Genomic DNA, 17,369 nt, shown 5'->3' on the forward strand with positions numbered 1-17,369 from the left:
GACACCAGAGGAATCAGGCAGCAATAATCTTGTCCTGTCTCAATTTGGATTACTCCATATTTCACCACTCCTTCCACAAACTTCTATCGGCATCTTCATAGGGTTTCTTGGCATTCATCAGAGTGGTTCGTTGTTACCATAGTACATAGCATAGGCACATCAAAGGGTATCAGTTAAATCTTAATGCACAAAAATATCATGAGTTAACTGCCAAAACTATTATTTTTTTAAAAAAGATTTTATTTATTTATTTGAGAGAGACAGAGCAAGAGCAAGAGAGAACACGAGCAGAGGGAGGGGCAGAGGGAGAGGCAGAAGCAGGACTCCCTGCAGAGCAGGGAGCTGGACCTGGCACTGGATCCCAGGATCCTGAGATCACGACCTGAGGTGAAATCAAGAGTCAGATGTTTAACCGACCGAGCCACCCAGGCGCCCCATTGCCAAAACTATTCTTGATAATACGACATGCGATAAAGCAACTTTAACATCAATTGATCGGTTTTTCATTCAGTTCTGTACTTTATTGGAAGAGACAGAGATCATTTAATCTTCTCGGAGCTCCTGAGGAGATGTCTGTGGAACTATGTGTGGTTTCTAAGACGCACACATGTCTGTATGGGAATAAGATAAATATTTGTATAAGAGTGCTAGGCTGCTTTTGAAAGCCAGTTATAACGGAGGCAAAAATGCTCATAGAATCAATGTCAGTCAAGTCACTTGAGCCCTCCGAAGGAATTAATCTGATTGCTCATCTGCTTTCTTATATGTTTTTGTGGTTGTTATTTCAAGCCATTCCTAGCCTTCTAAAATTGCAACTGCCTGGTACAGAGTTCACTCTTCACAGGGGTAAATATATTAGGAAGCATTGAACTTGTTGTATAAAACACATGTGTGAGCAAGGAATATTTCCCCAAGGTAAGTAATATCTACCAAAATATTTTAAGTAGAATTGTGTAGAACATCTTGGATATTTCCAGTTCTGTTTACTTTTGTTTCTTGGTAATTGAAAAGCCCAAACTGCTTTGTTTTATAAATAATGTTTTATAAATAAATATGCTCCTGTAGGCATAATTCTACATTACCAGATGATCAATTTCAGATTACACTGTGTATAGATGTTTACATATGCAGTATTATTAGTGTGTGGGCAAGCCCAGATAAGACTGAAAATCTAATCATCTTCAGGGGATGCCATAACTAATATTTTTGAAAAATATTATTTTGAGTTGTTTAACTTTTTTTTTTTCCTATTTCAGAGAAATTCCAAACAAACCAGTATGGGCATCCTCACTTCAGAAATGAAGAGACTGGTGCATAGAGGGAAAGTAATGTGTGCAAAACCTCAACACAGGATAGTTAAGAAAGACTTTAGTTTCCAATTTCAGGCATTTGTTTCCCTAACTTGGCAGGCTCTGCTGGCCCCTCTAAAAATGAACAAGGGAAAGAGAGACTGGTCGCAGACTTCTATAAGGAATGGCTCTAAATAGAGTTTCTGGGAGGAATCCCGAGGAAACAGACCTTGCAGCACTGTGGACTGACGCCACAGTCCTGTTTTGCTCAGATCCACTAACTCAGCTCGATGGGCTCAAGGCATTAGCAGAGGGCTTCTCCACAAAAAAAGAGTATCCCAGAGGCACGCGCTCATAGAGGCACGAGTGGCTTGGGTCATGATCAAAGAGCGAAGGATCGGGAAATCAACTAACTGGAGAAAGAGACTGTTTCGTTTGTCACCCATTGTGTTCTCTTCCTATAGAGCTTTTGCCCCGAGCCAGAGCGCACAACACACACGCCGCCTGCGGGCTTTTGAATCTGAACCCGCAACACCCAACTCGTAAACTGACACCTGTTAAAGGAATTGCCAATGGTGGGCAAAAGCATCTGAACTCGCTTTACCTTCTCGTTGGAGCGCCGCGACCGCCCAGTTAGAGGAGCACCAGCGCCCTGCGCTCCAACCCCCCGGCGAGCGTGCCCAGGGTTTGTCCTTGGCGCAATTGTGCGGCGCTTTTCTGTGGTTCTGCGCGGGTCCAGCTCCCCACCTCTGCTCCTACGAGCAAACAAACAAACAAAAGAAGAAGAAACAACTTCTGGTTGGACGTTGTGGGATTTTCTCAGCCCTTCCAAGGCGAGAGCTTCTGCCTCCACATCGGCCCCCTGCCACCTCGAGGTCTCCTCTTGCTCGCTGCGCCAGGGACCGCAGCACCCTCGTCCGAGGCTGGGTCCACCCGCCCCGCGGTCGCTTTCGCCTTCGACTTTCCCTGGCCAATTTGGTGAACCCCGACTCCAGGAGCTTCTCGCGGGGTCCTCTCTCTCGAGGAACTGAGAAGCGGAGAGCGAAGGTAGGGGTTTGTGGAAGGGAAAGGAGGCTGCGGTGGTGCAAACGCCCAGAGTATCACACGTGGGGGTCACCCGGGAATTGGGGTGAACGTAGCAGTTGCAGGTGGTAGTGGGGATCCGCGAGGGGGCGCCGAGCTGAGTAGGGTCCCGCCGCGCGGGCTTCCAAACCCGGAGGCAGAGGCGACACCGTGGACGCTGTCCCCCTCCCTCGCCACGGAAACTTCCGTCCAGCCCTTGGCGCGGCGGGACCGTCGCCCCCCACCTTCTGCACCTGTGCAGCCTCCACCTCCGTGCCCCCGCCCCCCCCCGGCCTCGCACGCTCTCCGGCTCACCCGGCTGCTGTGCGCGGCGCAGTGCGGTGCCGGAGCGCGCTTGGCCGCAGAGGTCGGCGGGAGAGCAGAGCAGCGCCGGCTCCCAGTGGCTCGCGCGCTCTTCCGCGCGGCGCTGGCTGTCCTGCCCGGTCGGAACGGACGCCGCTGGGCTTGCCTTTGGGACCTTCCAGTGCCCTCTTCGGATCCGAGGGCTAGATAGTCATCGCACGGACGGGCTGCACACGTCTTGCTTCCACGTCTCAGCAGAAACGCCAGGGCCGGGTAAGTAAGTGTAAGTCCTAACTCTGATTCACATTCTGGCCACGAGAATATCCCCAAAAGAAGAGCTCTGGTCCTATGAAGAGGGTATAGGGGAGGTCCTCATGAGTGTGAGGACTTTTTTTTTTCCCGCCTCTCACTTAGGTTGAGGGTGGGGGTTGGGTTGATACCATCACTATTTTCTACTTTAGCTAGAATTTTCCTTTTCTGCTGAAGGTTCTTACTTTTTCCTTGACCTTCTTAGAGAGAGGTCATCATCTTTCCAGAGCAGCGAGTTGTTACTGTTTCTGTCTCTTAAAAAAAAAAAAAAATCAAACACCTGTCTAAAGCAGAAGGTTATATTGGATTCTCCAAAGCTGTTCAAGAATAAATACGTTTATTTAAGCACTCATTAGTTTTGCACCAGAAGGGCTCACCCACTGGGTAGGAGCATATGGTGCACGAGGAGGAGGCAAAAGTAAAAGCTTTAAGACATTTTGCAATAAGGTCACATCATTTAAACTCAGTGACATGAAATAGACAATGCTGTTGGCAAGGAAAGGCCAGAAGTTCAAACACAGGGTAAATGATCCATTACCAGACCCTTAGGTGAATAGTTTCAACTTTCTGCTTATGAAGCCAACAGTCATGTCTTGGATGTAGCATTCTTGGAGTCCACTGCCTTTTCCCTAGGAATAAGTATGGGGTGTGTGGCATGATTTCTGGGATTTTTCCCTGGCAAACACTCCTGGAAGGTTTTGTGATTGACAAGATGTTAAGTTTTATTAAGACCAACCTGTGGTAATAAGAGTTCTGTTGCAAAAGGCCCCGCAAATTTAAATATACAGCTAAAGCAGAAACTGGTTTCCCACTCAGGTAATTTGAAGTTCTTTATCTCTGAAAAAAGAAGCCTGAAGCCATTTTCCTATTCTACAAAGAAATATTTCTAGGGCGCCTGGGGGGCTCAGTTGGTTAAGCGCCTGCCTTCGGCTCAGGTCATGATCCTGGAGTCCCGGATCGAGTCCCACTCCCTGATCAGCAGGGAGTCTGCTTCTCTCTTTGACCCTCCCCCCTCTCATGCTCTCTATCTCATTCTCTCTCTCAAATAAATAAATAAAATCTTTAAAAAAAAGAGAAATATTTCTATAACGGAAACTCTGAAGATTCACTTATTCAAGAAAACTCTACCATTCACAGTTCTAAAATGATTTGACCCATGTGAATGCTTTCTATTGCTTTGTTTCAAAGAAAGGTTTTTCCCTCATCTACTTATCTTTTAATTGTTGTGCTTTTGAGTTTTGAATCAGTCAGCTCCCTTTATGTACTCTCTTTTCCTCTTCCACTTTTCCAGAAGTCCAATCATAAAATGATACATTCTCTAGGGAGTGCTCTGACCTGGCTGAAAGCCAGCAGTGTGCTTGAGAACTGTGATTAGTGTCCAAATGCAAACTGCCTGTAGATCAATAACCATTCCTGCAGCGAAGCTTTAAATAAAAGGGCTCTGAAATAAAGAAAATGGAACTGAAAAGAAAAGAACAAAATAAGTTAATAAATAAACTAATATCCTTCTCTCTCAGGCTTACTCTCAATTTAGCTTGTGGCAAACCTCAAACTCAGACCTCATGGAGTCTTGTTAATCCTGTTAATGAGTTGTTAGGATTGACTAATTGTGCTGAGGTTAGGGGGAATGATAGAGCCTACCAAATATACACTCCAAGATTTAGATAATTAGTTTCACTTTTTTTTCCCTCTAATTTCTAGAAAATAGAGGCAAATACAAAAGAGGGTCTAGGCTCCTTGGAACATGTTATTTGAAATTTATGCAGACAGAACTAGAATATATCAGTAAAGCCAATATATGAATATATGGGGAAATCTCTCTCTCTCTCTCTCTGCAATAAGGCTCCTGTAAGGGGGTGTGTGTGTGTGTGTGTGTGTGTGTGTGTTTGATAGGCCCCTGAGATAGGAAGTTTCCTTATGGTGTATACTGACTGGAAGTTTTTAATGCTCTAATCAGGGATTGAATTAGGAGGGACCTTGGAACAACTTTCTTGCAAGGGTGGTTACCTGACTAAGAACCAGAAAATAAGCATGAGGATGTCATATCAGAGCAAGGAATTCCGTACAGGCAATTATCTTAAGGAAAGGAAAGGAATTGTTACTTTGTATTTTGCTGACTTCAAGTATTCAGTAAAATTATGTTTTCCTTTAGCTTCGCATTTGTTTTGCCAAATGATTGAGTACCGTTAATGTGTTAGATACTGTGCTAAGGATTAAACAATAGATGGAAAAGATCCAGTTTCTGTCCTGAAAGAGATGGCTGTGGTGGGGAAATAATTGCACTGTGGCTTATGCTTCTTGCAGTATTAGAAGTGAACACAGATTGTTGGGGTAACTGAGAGGCTTCCCAGTTGAGAACGGGGAAAGCAGAGAGGCATGAGAAAAGCTGATGCATTGCTGGAATTGGAAACAGTTTAGTATGACTAAGGCATAACATATGCGTTGATATGTCAGGAGAGATGAAGCCAGAGGATAGGCAGGAATGCGTTCAAGAAAAGCTTTGAATGTCATATAATGGAGTTGGGATTATCTTCTGTAGGCCAGTGTTATCAACTTCTATGTGCAGAACCATTAGTGGGAGAGCAAATTAATGACAACATATATGCATGGTATCAGCAGATCATGCAAAACAGAACCTGTTCCAGAATGTAAGGGAGGGAAAATTAAATGCAGAGAATTGATTACACAAGTGATGGAAGCCGAACAGAGGATGTTGAGGCCACTCAAGGATTAGCAAGAGCAAAGAGTCATTACTACCCCCAGCCAGAGGGATACTGGGAGTATTTGGTGTGACCAAAGCCCAGGGACTAGGGCCATCCACTGGAAATAAAATCACTATGGACTAGTCCTGTGGGAACCAGAGCCACAGAGGGGCTACGGAGGCACTTCCCAGAGGAGAGAGGGAGGGAAAAGAAGACAGAGGCTTCTCCCTCCCTCTGTCCTCTAATTACCTTCCAGTGCTTCCTATGATCAAACTCAGCCAGCGTCCCGAAGACTTGGGAGCCTGAAAATACAGTTTGCAAGAGTTAGCCCTCCAGAGGAAGGGTAAGGAATGGAGCTGGGGGCCCACCCAGACATTGTCTGTGGGCTGAATAAATATGACTCATCTACCAATGTAGGTAGATGCCATTATGATTAATAAAAACCAAATTTATTTAAAAGAGGTTCTGAATTAATGGTGGCAGCCTTTTGTCATTATGACTACATTCAAAACTTACTATGATGTTGGGCTCTGGATGTTTTTACAAGCTTGCAAAGAGAATTTCACATTAGAAACCAATATATTATATTGTTTTAAGCAGTCTGGAGACATGGGGGAAATGATATGATCACATCTGAGTTTCAGAAAGACAATTTTAATGTCAGAGTATGCTCTTTCTCATCAAAGGTAAGAGCCTGTGAGTGGAAACCTTATCCTGTTGTCATTCCCCCAGCACAAATCCTAGGTTCTTGACATAGATTTTTAAATGCTTGCTGAATGCATGTTAGAGTAAATGCAAGGATCACAAGGGTGGAGCCAGGCCTGGCATTTTGCAGATACTCAATTATTATTGTCAAGTGAATGAATGAATGAATGAATGAATGAAAGCAGGAGAAGAGGAGGTGACATAAGTCAGAAGACTATTAGAGTAATTGTGGTAAGAAATCAAGAAGGACAAAGTCAATGTGGCAGAAATGATGAGGACCATTGAGAGAGGTATATCAGATCAGTCTGAGGGTTCTCTTAGATGTGGGGGCTAAAGGTGTTGACAGAGCCTAGAATGGTTACCTGCTTTTTATCTTTACCTGGTGTAATCCATGGGGATAGCATTGACTGGAGTAGGGCATGCAGAAGGAAAAGTCTTGGGGGGCTGTATTTGGGGAAGAAAAGTATCAAAACTTTGATATTTAGAGGTTAGAGAGAGAGATACTTCAGATTTGGACATGCTTTTCATATAGATCCTGTGTGGGATTCTGCTGTATGTCAGTAGGAAGTTGATTTCAGATCATCAAAAAATGCAACTGTTTTACACAGGCTACCTATTTTTAACACTAACCCAAACACTAGAAGAAATGGCTATGGAATGGAATCTGCTCAGTTTATCTTAAATATGTTATACTCCCAAAGTCCAGGCACCATGCAAAGGGTTTTAATATTTTTCTCTTTTCTATGCAATTTGCTGCTATATTTATAAATTTAAAGCAGTCAAGATATTGAAGGCCATTTTCTTTGTGTACCTTAAAATTAATTTGATGAGGGGCGCCTGGGTGGCTCAGTCGGTTAAGCGACTGCCTTCGGCTCAGGTCATGATCCTGGAGTCCCGGGATCAAGTCCCGCATCGGGCTCCCAGCTCGGCAGGGAGTCTGCTTCTCCCTCTGACCCTCCTCCCTCTCATGCTCTCTGTCTCTCATTCTCTCTGTCTCAAGTAAATAAATAAAATCTTTGAAAAAAAATTAATTTGATGAGTTCATAGAAGTTATAAAATTAATTGGTAAAGTTTCTAACATTCATCCCACTTGAAATAGATTGACTCAATTTGGTAGCATTCACACTGAAATTATATCTATACTATAGGTATTACATTTTACCATTGTAATATATATTTCAGGGACCTGGTTTAATTCATCCATATTTGCAAATAGACTTATTAATGGGCCTGCTTTATTAAAATGTTGCACTATGTGCAATTTTAGGGATCAGGGGACAGGTATTTTGAGCCCTAATCAAAATGAAACCAATCCATTTGTGATACTCCTTCGTGTCGCCCTTATGTTTTCCTTGTTCCATATTTCTTCTTCTTCTTCTTCATTTTTCTAGTTGTAGATTCTTGTTCTAGTTGCTGAAAATGGGCCCAGTAGGTGCAGAGGCTGATGAGAACCAGACAGTGGAAGAAATGAAGGTGGAGAAGTATCATCCACAGCAAACCACTCCTAGAGGTGAGCTGGCCCCCGACCCTGAGCCAGAGCTTATAGACAGCACCATGCTGATTGAGGTACAGATTATCCTCATATTAGCTTATTGCTCCATCATCTTGCTTGGGGTAATTGGAAACTCTTTGGTGATTCATGTGGTGATCAAATTCAAGAGCATGCGCACAGTAACCAACTTTTTCATTGCCAATCTGGCTGTGGCAGATCTTCTGGTGAACACCCTGTGCTTGCCATTCACTCTTACGTACACCTTGATGGGGGAGTGGAAAATGGGTCTTGTCCTATGCCACCTGGTTCCCTATGCCCAGGGCCTGGCAGTACAAGTGTCCACCATCACCTTGACAGTCATTGCCCTGGACCGGCACCGTTGCATCGTCTACCACCTGGAGAGCAAGATCTCCAAGAGAATCAGCTTCCTGATTATTGGCATGGCCTGGGGCATCAGCGCCCTGCTAGCCAGCCCCCTGGCCATCTTCCGCGAGTATTCGCTGATTGAGATTATTCCTGACTTTGAGATTGTGGTCTGTACAGAGAAGTGGCCTGGCGAGGAGAAGAACATCTATGGCACTGTCTACAGCCTTTCTTCCTTGCTAATCCTGTATGTGTTGCCTCTTTGCATCATATCCTTTTCCTACACCCGTATCTGGAGTAAACTTAAGAACCATGTGAGCCCTGGAGCTGCCAATGATCACTACCATCAGCGAAGGCAGAAGACCACCAAAATGCTGGTGTGTGTGGTCGTGGTGTTTGCGGTCAGCTGGTTGCCTCTCCACGCCTTCCAGCTTGCTGTGGACATTGACAACCAAGTCCTCGACCTGAAGGAGTACAAACTCATCTTCACTGTGCTCCACATTATCGCCATGTGTTCCACCTTTGCCAACCCCCTCCTCTATGGCTGGATGAACAGCAACTATAGGAAGGCTTTCCTCGCAGCCTTCCGCTGTGAGCAGAGGTTGGATGCCATCCACTCTGAGGTGTCTGTGACATTCAAGACTAAAAAGAACCTGGAAGTCAAAAAGAACAATGGCCCCCGTGACTCTTTCACGGAGGCTACCAACGTCTAAGGAAGCTCTGGTATGAAAATTGGTAGCTGAATTCTGACCAGAGCTATAAATCTGGTTGAGGAGAGCTCCCAGGTGCATCCTGATTTCCCACTTTAAGGAAGAAAAGGAGGATCTGAATGGAAGCATCTGCAGGAATCTGTGGAAACCTGGGTGGCAAAGCGTTGGTGATAAGACTCCTATTCAAAGATACAACACGCAGTTTGCCTATGGTTGCTCGGATGGTCGGTCAAAGTCTGAGTAAAAGCAGAGAGGGATGCTTTTGACTACTTCCCAGAATGAAGGAAACCCGAACAAGGAATTGGCATTATCAGCATTGCTAAAAAATGATGGCTAAATGAGTTGCCTTTCAAATCATATTAGGGCGTCGACAGGGGGTGATGTGCTGCTCACTGCCCCCTCATCTGAGGAAAAGACTACCCAAAATCAATTTCCCTAGGGAGCCACAGGCTCTTCTTTATTGTATTTTTTAAAAACTATTCTTCCTATGGACCAGTCCTTCAGGGAGCATTACCAACTATTTGAACGACTTACAGGAAGTCAGCTGAAATTTGCTATATAATTAGTATTTTGGCCAGTGATGGGGGAAATCTTTATCCAGTTAGCCAATTGTTCTTAAAACCAAATGCACATTTAGTGAAAACTTTCTTCAACTCAGAATAGAAGGCTGAAATTCTCAGAATTATAGAAATGTAAACAGTCATGTAGCTTCTCATTTCAAGTTGTGACTGCTTTATATAGATACTATTTACCTAACAAATAAGCATACAGCTCAAAACTTTTAATCACTTCTAATTGTTGTATCCTTTGGAACATGTATTATTCCTATGTTAGAGCTGAGTTTGTCTTCACTAAAAATTAATTCCGATTAGGAAATAATTTTTGTGGCATTTTGCAACATTTTGTGGTTATTTGTAAACAGTTTTTGCATAGATACGTAGCTCTAATGTGTTTACAGAACACTGCAGTGTTATTTTTTGAAATTCATCTTCCATGGACCCATTCAGAATTAATAAAACAATATAATTTCATCAAAATGGAACCACCTGGTAAGAGATATTAAAAACATTGCATTCATTACACTTTGCAAACATTCTACTTGGACCAATTTAAACATAAATTATCCTCCTCTCAAAATACTTAGCTATGTATTTTGGATAACTTATAAATATATACATAATAAAATTTTACCTATAAATAGTGGAGTGTAGATGCTATAATATTTTTCATTGAATGATTTTGGGAACACAATTTTTATTTTAATAGTACCCAATCAGAGATGCTTAAAACCCTAGTATGTTTATGAAAACTCACTGAGATGTTAAAATATTTGTACTTCTTTGGGTGCTGTTAAAGAAGATTTATTGTAATCACATTTTGTCAGTATGACTGAATTTGTGAATAGATTTCTTAAATTTTAAAAAGCTTCAATATGAATATTACATTTAGTTACAAACATTAACGTTATGAACAGGAGAGTTTCATTTTATGGATATATTTAAAATTCATACTATGGCTCTTGTTGAATTACTTCCAATGAAGAAGTAAAGCTCTTGATGTGGACTTGACGTGGGCTTCAGTGGAATACTGAAAAAGAATGAAAACAGTGAAAGAGTAAGAAGTAAACAAAAAGTAATATATATATGTAACATATCATGTAATGGATGAGTTGATTTTTCTGTTGGACTTGACATAACTATCCAAGAAGAAGCTTTTTGTCCTTTAAATAGCAGTTACTTTGTTTAAGATGTTAATAGATAATTGTGGTTAAAAGTGTTGTCTTTCCCTCTTGGAGAATTCTTACCCTGTAGGAAATGTGTATGTTACTGTATCACCAGTTGTAGTAGTAAATTATTGGAATCCAATTAATGATCCATTAATATATGTGATCTAATTAATTCTGTTAACCCATTAACAAAATATCTTATGTAGTGATTTTATCTGTTGAAATAAAAAGACTTTGGGAAATTAGAGAAATTGTGTGATATTTTATATCAGAGTTTCTGTCCAAGATGAAATAGTAGGCCTTTGACACAACCAAAAAAAGGAAAATAATGGTGACTCCTAGACAGTTTAGCTCTCTTTCCTTTCTGTACATGAACATGAGTCAATGTATTCACTCCTATGGCTGCAATTATAATTCATATTTTTGCAGTGTTTGAATCTTTAAGACCAGACCTTTTTTCTAACTTCAAACCTGTATCTTCATCAGCTGACTTGACATGTCTACATGGGTGTCTCATCAGCGGATTAAATCGAACATGTCTAAAACAGAACCTGCCATTTTGATCCACACCCCACTTCACCTCTACTTTGTTTTCCTGTATTTCTTTTCTAGTCATGATGCTGCTATTAATCTAGTTCCCTAAAGCCTTACACTTTGGAGTCACCCTTGACACTTGGGTCTCCTTATCACACATGTCCAATCAATTCCTACATTTTGTTCTGATTCCTAGATGTTGCTTGCATCAGTTCATTTTTCTTCATCCTTATGCTCCCCACCATGGTTCAGGTTGTGATTATCTTCCTAGACCCGGTATTATCTCTCATCTGGTTTAATGTTACAGCTTCCTAATTGGTCTCTCTATATCCAGTCATCTTCCTATCCAATTCACCTTTTACCCACCTGCCAGAGTTATTTTTCAAAAACTCAAATTTTATCAAATCACTCTTCTGGTGACAACTCTTCAATGTCTCCTCATCATCCTTATGCTAGAGTCAAAATCTTTTTATGAGTTGGAAGGCTCTTTAGTACCTGACTCTACTTACACGTTTTATCCCTTGCAAATTCTCTTTCTATAATTTTTGCTGCTAGATTTTAAGCATATGAGGGCGGGGGACAGAGACTCTTTTAATCATTGTGGTACCACAGGTATTTGCAGCTTCTGGCACCAATTAGTGATCAATAAATATCCATCAAGGAAACTGAGTCAATGAGTCAAGTAAATATTAAAGCCAAGATTTGAAGATAGAGCTGTAAGATTGTAAGCCATACACTTGTCCTAGTTTTGTTATACAACTTGTAGGAAAGTAAGGGTTTAGCCATACAGGAGTCAAGGAAAGATGCATATTTGTTCCAGATTAGGGTTTTTATTGAAGGCCATTAAGTATAACACTTGTATAATTGGGAAGGGCTCTATACATATACTCCATTTAGGGTTCATTCAAAATTATCTAGAACCTTGCACAAGGGAAGCATAGAAAAGCCAGTGCATTATACTCGTCATAATTCAGATAACTGAAAAGAAGTCATGCTAGGTATTTCCAGCAAAAAGTCATTTAATACAGGAAATTAAAATCTTGCAAAACCACTGGAAGAATTGGAGAAGTGAAGGTGAGGAAAAGCTGCCACTGGCATTGAAGAAACCAGGAAGTGAGTATTATACTTAAAGCCATGAGTATTATACTTAAAAAAAAAAAAAAAAAAAAACAGCTCCCAACAGCTATTTTTTTATTGGCTATAATTAGAGAGTATGGATAGAATCATACGAAACCATGCGAAATCATACGAAACCACTTTTCATGCCTACAACAGAGAGTGGACGATGTACAGGACGGAGTACAGGTGCATCCATTAAAATCTTATTGCCTCCTAATGTCTGTTGATAGATGAATGGACACACACACACACACACACACACACGAATATTAGCCATAAAAAATGAGATTTTGCCATGTGTGACAACATGGATGGGTATTATGTCTAGTGAAATAAGTCAGACAGAGAAAGACAAATACCATATGATTTTACATGTATAGGGAATCTAGAAAACAAAACAGACAAAAATTTATGGGAGCTAACCCATAAATACAGAGAACAAACTGATGCCCGCTTGAGTGGAGGGTGGTAGGAAATGGGCAAAATAAGTGAAGGGGAATGGGAGGTACAGGCTTCCAGTTATGGAATGAGTAAGTCAAGACATAAAAAGTATAGTATAGGGAATATGGTCAATGGTTTTGTAATCGCTTTGTATGTGTCAGATGATAGCTACACTTGTGAGCATAGTATAACATATAGACTTGTCCAAACACTGTATTGTACATCTGAAACTGATGTAATATGTGTCAACGAGATTTCAATTAAAAAAATCTTATTGTCTCCTGCTAAGCCCATAATCCTGCCCCCTTCTCGCACCATAGACTCAACAATGCCTTTTGCTTCTCTTTTGCTTTTCAAAATTCATGTGAGTATCTCTCATTTGTGGAATACAACTCTAGCCTTGCTGGCAGGGATTTGGGGAAATGTAGTTCTTAGGTTTCTATCCCATAAGGTTCAGGGAGAGCATGGAAGGGAGAATATGTTGTCTAATTGCTGTCAGACAATTTGGCAATGTTGAGAATTGCCCAGATGGTGTAATTTCTAGTTTCAGCCTCATCCTCTCTTAGTGTTTGTTTGTTTGTTTATTTTTTGTTTTTTGGGTTTTTTTTGGTTTTTCAGAGTTACAGTGATGCAGTTTGATTGTATCTTTTTTTTCCTTTTCTGGTTTCAAGGCCAATGGGTTAAAGATACTCTTTAAAATTGGCCCATTAGTACAGAGGAACTGAGGAATAAAGCATAAAGAAAGAACTCCCCCCGCCCCCGACCATGGTAGGTTGATTGGAATGGAGGAAGAAAGAATTATATCAAGACTTAATGATTAGGGGCGCCTGGGTGACTCAGTAGGTTAAGCATCTGCCTTTGGCTCAGGTCATGATCCCAGGGTCCTGGGATCAAGCCCCATGTCGGGCTCCCTGCTCAGCAGGAGAGTCTGCTTCTCCCTCTGCCTCTGCCCCTCTCCTCTGCTCCTGCTCGCCACTCTCACTCTCTCTCAGTCTCTCTCTCTCTCTCAAATAAATAAAATCTTTTTTTAAAAAAAAAGACAATGATCTAAAAACCACAGAAGAATATAAATTCTGGATTAACTAGGATGATCAAAGGAAATGATATCTCAGGGAGAATACAATCTTTAAAATTTTCAAGTTGATAAGGGATGAAATATGAATGTATAAAGAATGATTTGTGAGGATTTATAAAAGACACCTGTTAGATCACTGACCTTTTTTCTTCAGTGGTACACTAGTCCGGTGTATACAGACTTCACAGATTTTCCTAGATATGGGTGAGGTTATAGGGAAGATGGACTGTGGGTTAGATAGTTCACAAGTTATTTATAACTCCAACTCTTTCTTGTTAGTCCATGAATATGTAACTGAATGGAAGTAAATGAAAATGACTAACTCTGAATCTACTCTTCTTTGTAAATCATTGCCAAGTTTTAACACTTTAACAAATTACTTGGCAAACACCACATAGCAGATTGTGATACAGACACGTAGTGTCACATTAAATTAAAAAATGCTACATTATCCTCACAAAAAATAAAGGAAAAAATAAGTGAATATTTTTTATCATTATATTCTAAGATAGCATGAAACAGATGATTAGAGTCATGAGTATTATACTTAAAAAAAAACAACAAAAAAAAAAACAGCTCCCAACAGCTATTTTTTTAGTGGCTATAATTAGAGAGTATGGATAGAATTTTGGAACTGTCAATGTTATGATGTGATGCTACTTTTATGAAAAACATAGTTGAGCATATACTTTGAGCAGTTTTGTTACTCATGCTAATCATTTGTACCGATATATATTCACCATGCCTTAAAAAATACACTTTGCCCATCAGCACATTCTTTTTTTAAAAATTAATTAATTAATTTTTTATTTTTTATTTACATATAATGTATTATTTGTTTCAGGGGTACAAGTCTGTGATTTATCAGTCTTACACAATTCACAGCACCACCATAGCGCATACCCTTCCCAATGTCTATCACCCAGCCACTCCATCCCTCCCACCCCAGTCTACTCCAGCAACCCTCAGTTTGTTTCCTGACCTGAGATTAAGAATCTCTTATGGATTGTCTCCCTCTCTGGTTCCATTTTGTTTCATTTTTCTCTCCCTTGCCCTATGATCCTCTGCCTTGTTTCTCAAATTCCTCATATCAGTGAGATCATATGATAACCATCTTTCTTTGATGGACTTACTTCACTTAGCATAATACCCTCTAGTTCCATCCATGTCGTTGCAAATGGCAAGATTTCATTTTTTTGATAGTTGCATGGTATTCCATTGTATATATATACCACATCTTTTTTATCCATTCATCTGTTGATGGACATCTAGGCTCTTTCCATAGTTTGGCTATTGTGGACATTGCTGCTATAAACATTGGGGTGCACGTGCCCCTTCGGATCCCTACATTTGTATCTTTGGGGTAAATACCCAGTAGTGCAATTGCTGGGTCATAGGGTAGCTCTATTTTCAACTTTTCGAGGAACCTAGGTACTCTTTTCCAGAGTGGCTCCACCAGCTTGCATTCCCACCAACAGTGTAGGAGGGTTCCCCTTTCTCTGCATCCTTGTCAACATCTGTCATTTCCTGACTTGTTAATTTTAGCCATTCTGACTGGTGTGAGGTGGTATCTCATTGTGGTTTTGATTTGTATTTCCCTGATGTCAAGTGATGTTGAGCAGTATTTCATATGTCTGTTGGCCATTTGGATGTCTTCTCTGCAGAAATGTCTGTTCATGTCTTCTGCCCATTTCTTGACTGGATCATTTGTTCTTTGGGTGTTGAGTTTGATAATTTCTTTATAGATATTGGATACTAGCCCTTTATCTGATATGTCATTTGCAAATATCTTCTCCCATTCTGTCGGTTGTCTTTGGGTTTTGTTGACTGTTTCTTTTACTGTGCAAAAGCTTTTTATCTTGATGGAGTCCCAATAGTTCATTTTTGCCCTTGCTTCCCTTGCCTTTGGCGATATTTCTAGGAAGAAGTTGCTGTGGCTGAGGTCGAAGAGGTTGCTGCCTGTGTTCTCCTCTAGGATTTTGATGGATTCCTGTCTCACATTGAGGTCTTTCATCCATTTTGAGTCTATTTTTGTGTGTGGTGTAAGGAAATGGTCCAGTTTCATTCTTCTGCATGTGGCTGTCCAATTTCCCCAACACCATTTGTTGAAGAGACTGTCTTTTTTCCATTGGACATTCTTTCCGGCTTTGTCAAAGATGAGTTGACCCTAGAGTTGAGGGTCCATTTCTGGGCTCTCTATTCTGTTCCACTGACCTATGTGCCTGTTTTTGGGCCAGTAGCATACTGTCTTGATGATGACAGCTTTGTAATAGAGCTTGAAGTCCGGAATTGTGATGCCACCAGCTTTGCTTTTCTTTTTCAAATTTCCTCTGGCTTATTTGGGGCCTTTTCCACCAGCACATTCTTAAAGATAGTTTTACGACTATGCAATTATGTCATCCTTGCAGAGAACTCATGGTATTAAACAAATTAACAGACATTCTTGTAATATGTTCTGTTATTCCCAAGCCTATGTTCCTCCCATAGTTTCTTTCTCCTATCATCCTCCTCCCCCCCAATTCTGTTTTCCACTGCCAGAGACTGGCCTGAAGGACAGGTGATGCAAGTGGGCTCTACGGAGCAGGTGATATATTCCATAATGCACGAGAGGCCCACAGGTGAATCTACAGCAGACAAGGCTTAGAGCTGAAGTGAGGAAGATCAGAGCAACAGCTAAGTCCAAGGAAGCAGTGTCTTAAGGAGGTCATGAAACTAAGTGACAGCATCTGCGTGGGGATTGGATCAAACCAGGAACCAGGAATGCTGAAACAAGAGGGAGGCAGGAGCAAAGTAATGGCTGCACCACTGGATCTGTAATGCTGAATGAAGGGTTCTGGAGCAAGGTGGAAAATCTTAGATAAGCATCTCCTTACATGGATTGTGTATACTTAGGAAATCAACAATAACTTTTTTTTAAATTAAAATCACCTACAAACTCTCATAACTCTCTAGAAGGAAACATTTTAATTTAATTATTGATTTTTTAATAGCTGGGAGTTCATTCAATAAATAATTACATAATAAGTGTACTGAGCCTTAAAATAATAAATTCTTGTGATAATTGTTTCCTGCTTTTTACCAGCTAGGGAAGAGGTAGGTGTATGTGAGGGAGTGCTCTACCAAGTGTTCATTGTTGTCTTTTTTGTTTTTTTTTCCTGTTGGGAGAGGAAGACGTGGAGGGGAAAGTTAGGATGGAGGGGAAAGGGCAGCAACATTCTAAAGAAATGGGGCAGAAGATCCCCAGTATTCTCCCATTTGTCTGCATTGAGTAGATCATGTGGGTACCAACTCACTGGAAGATTCCCTGAATTTCTGCAGCATTGCTGAAATCTCAACCAGCCCCAGCACTCAGAATCAACCCCCTACTATTTTATATTTTAATTAAAATAAAATTTACAGTAATATGCACGGATTTAGGTATATAATTCTATGAGTTTTCACAAGTGTATACACATATGTGATCATTTACCTCAATCAAGAGGTAGACTTTTCATCACTTCATGTCCACTTCCAGTCAATGTCCACCCTACCCTGATAGC

General features: G+C 41.0%; 1 protein-coding gene and 1 long non-coding RNA gene across 3 annotated transcripts; one reads left to right on the forward strand and one right to left on the reverse strand.

Annotated features, from left to right (window-relative positions):
• Positions 1-215: 215 nt before the first annotated feature.
• Positions 216-2,793, reverse strand: LOC129046009 (uncharacterized). The gene is made up of 3 exons (XR_010409597.1): positions 2,667-2,793; positions 1,894-2,044; positions 216-382 (listed from the first exon to the last, which is right to left on the reverse strand). It is a non-coding gene; the product is annotated as an uncharacterized LOC129046009 (long non-coding RNA).
• Positions 2,788-10,903, forward strand: NPY2R (neuropeptide Y receptor Y2). 2 transcript variants are annotated; one of them, XM_045880255.3, is made up of 2 exons: positions 2,788-2,927; positions 7,762-10,903. In XM_045880255.3, the coding sequence occupies exon 2, from the start codon at positions 7,790-7,792 to the stop codon at positions 8,936-8,938; it is 1,149 nt and encodes a 382-aa protein (XP_045736211.1). In that variant the 5' UTR covers positions 2,788-2,927; positions 7,762-7,789; the 3' UTR covers positions 8,939-10,903. The 2 variants fall into 2 exon arrangements, with proteins under 2 accessions (XP_045736211.1, XP_045736212.1); XM_045880256.3 differs by having other exon boundaries at positions 2,792-2,927; positions 7,781-10,903.
• Positions 10,904-17,369: the final 6,466 nt, after the last annotated feature.

Source organism: Mirounga angustirostris, unplaced genomic scaffold, assembly GCF_029215605.1.
Source record: "Mirounga angustirostris isolate CCGP_5_RB_7025 unplaced genomic scaffold, mMirAng1.0.hap1 SCAF_2, whole genome shotgun sequence".
NCBI classification, from domain to species: Eukaryota; Metazoa; Chordata; class Mammalia; order Carnivora; family Phocidae; genus Mirounga; species Mirounga angustirostris.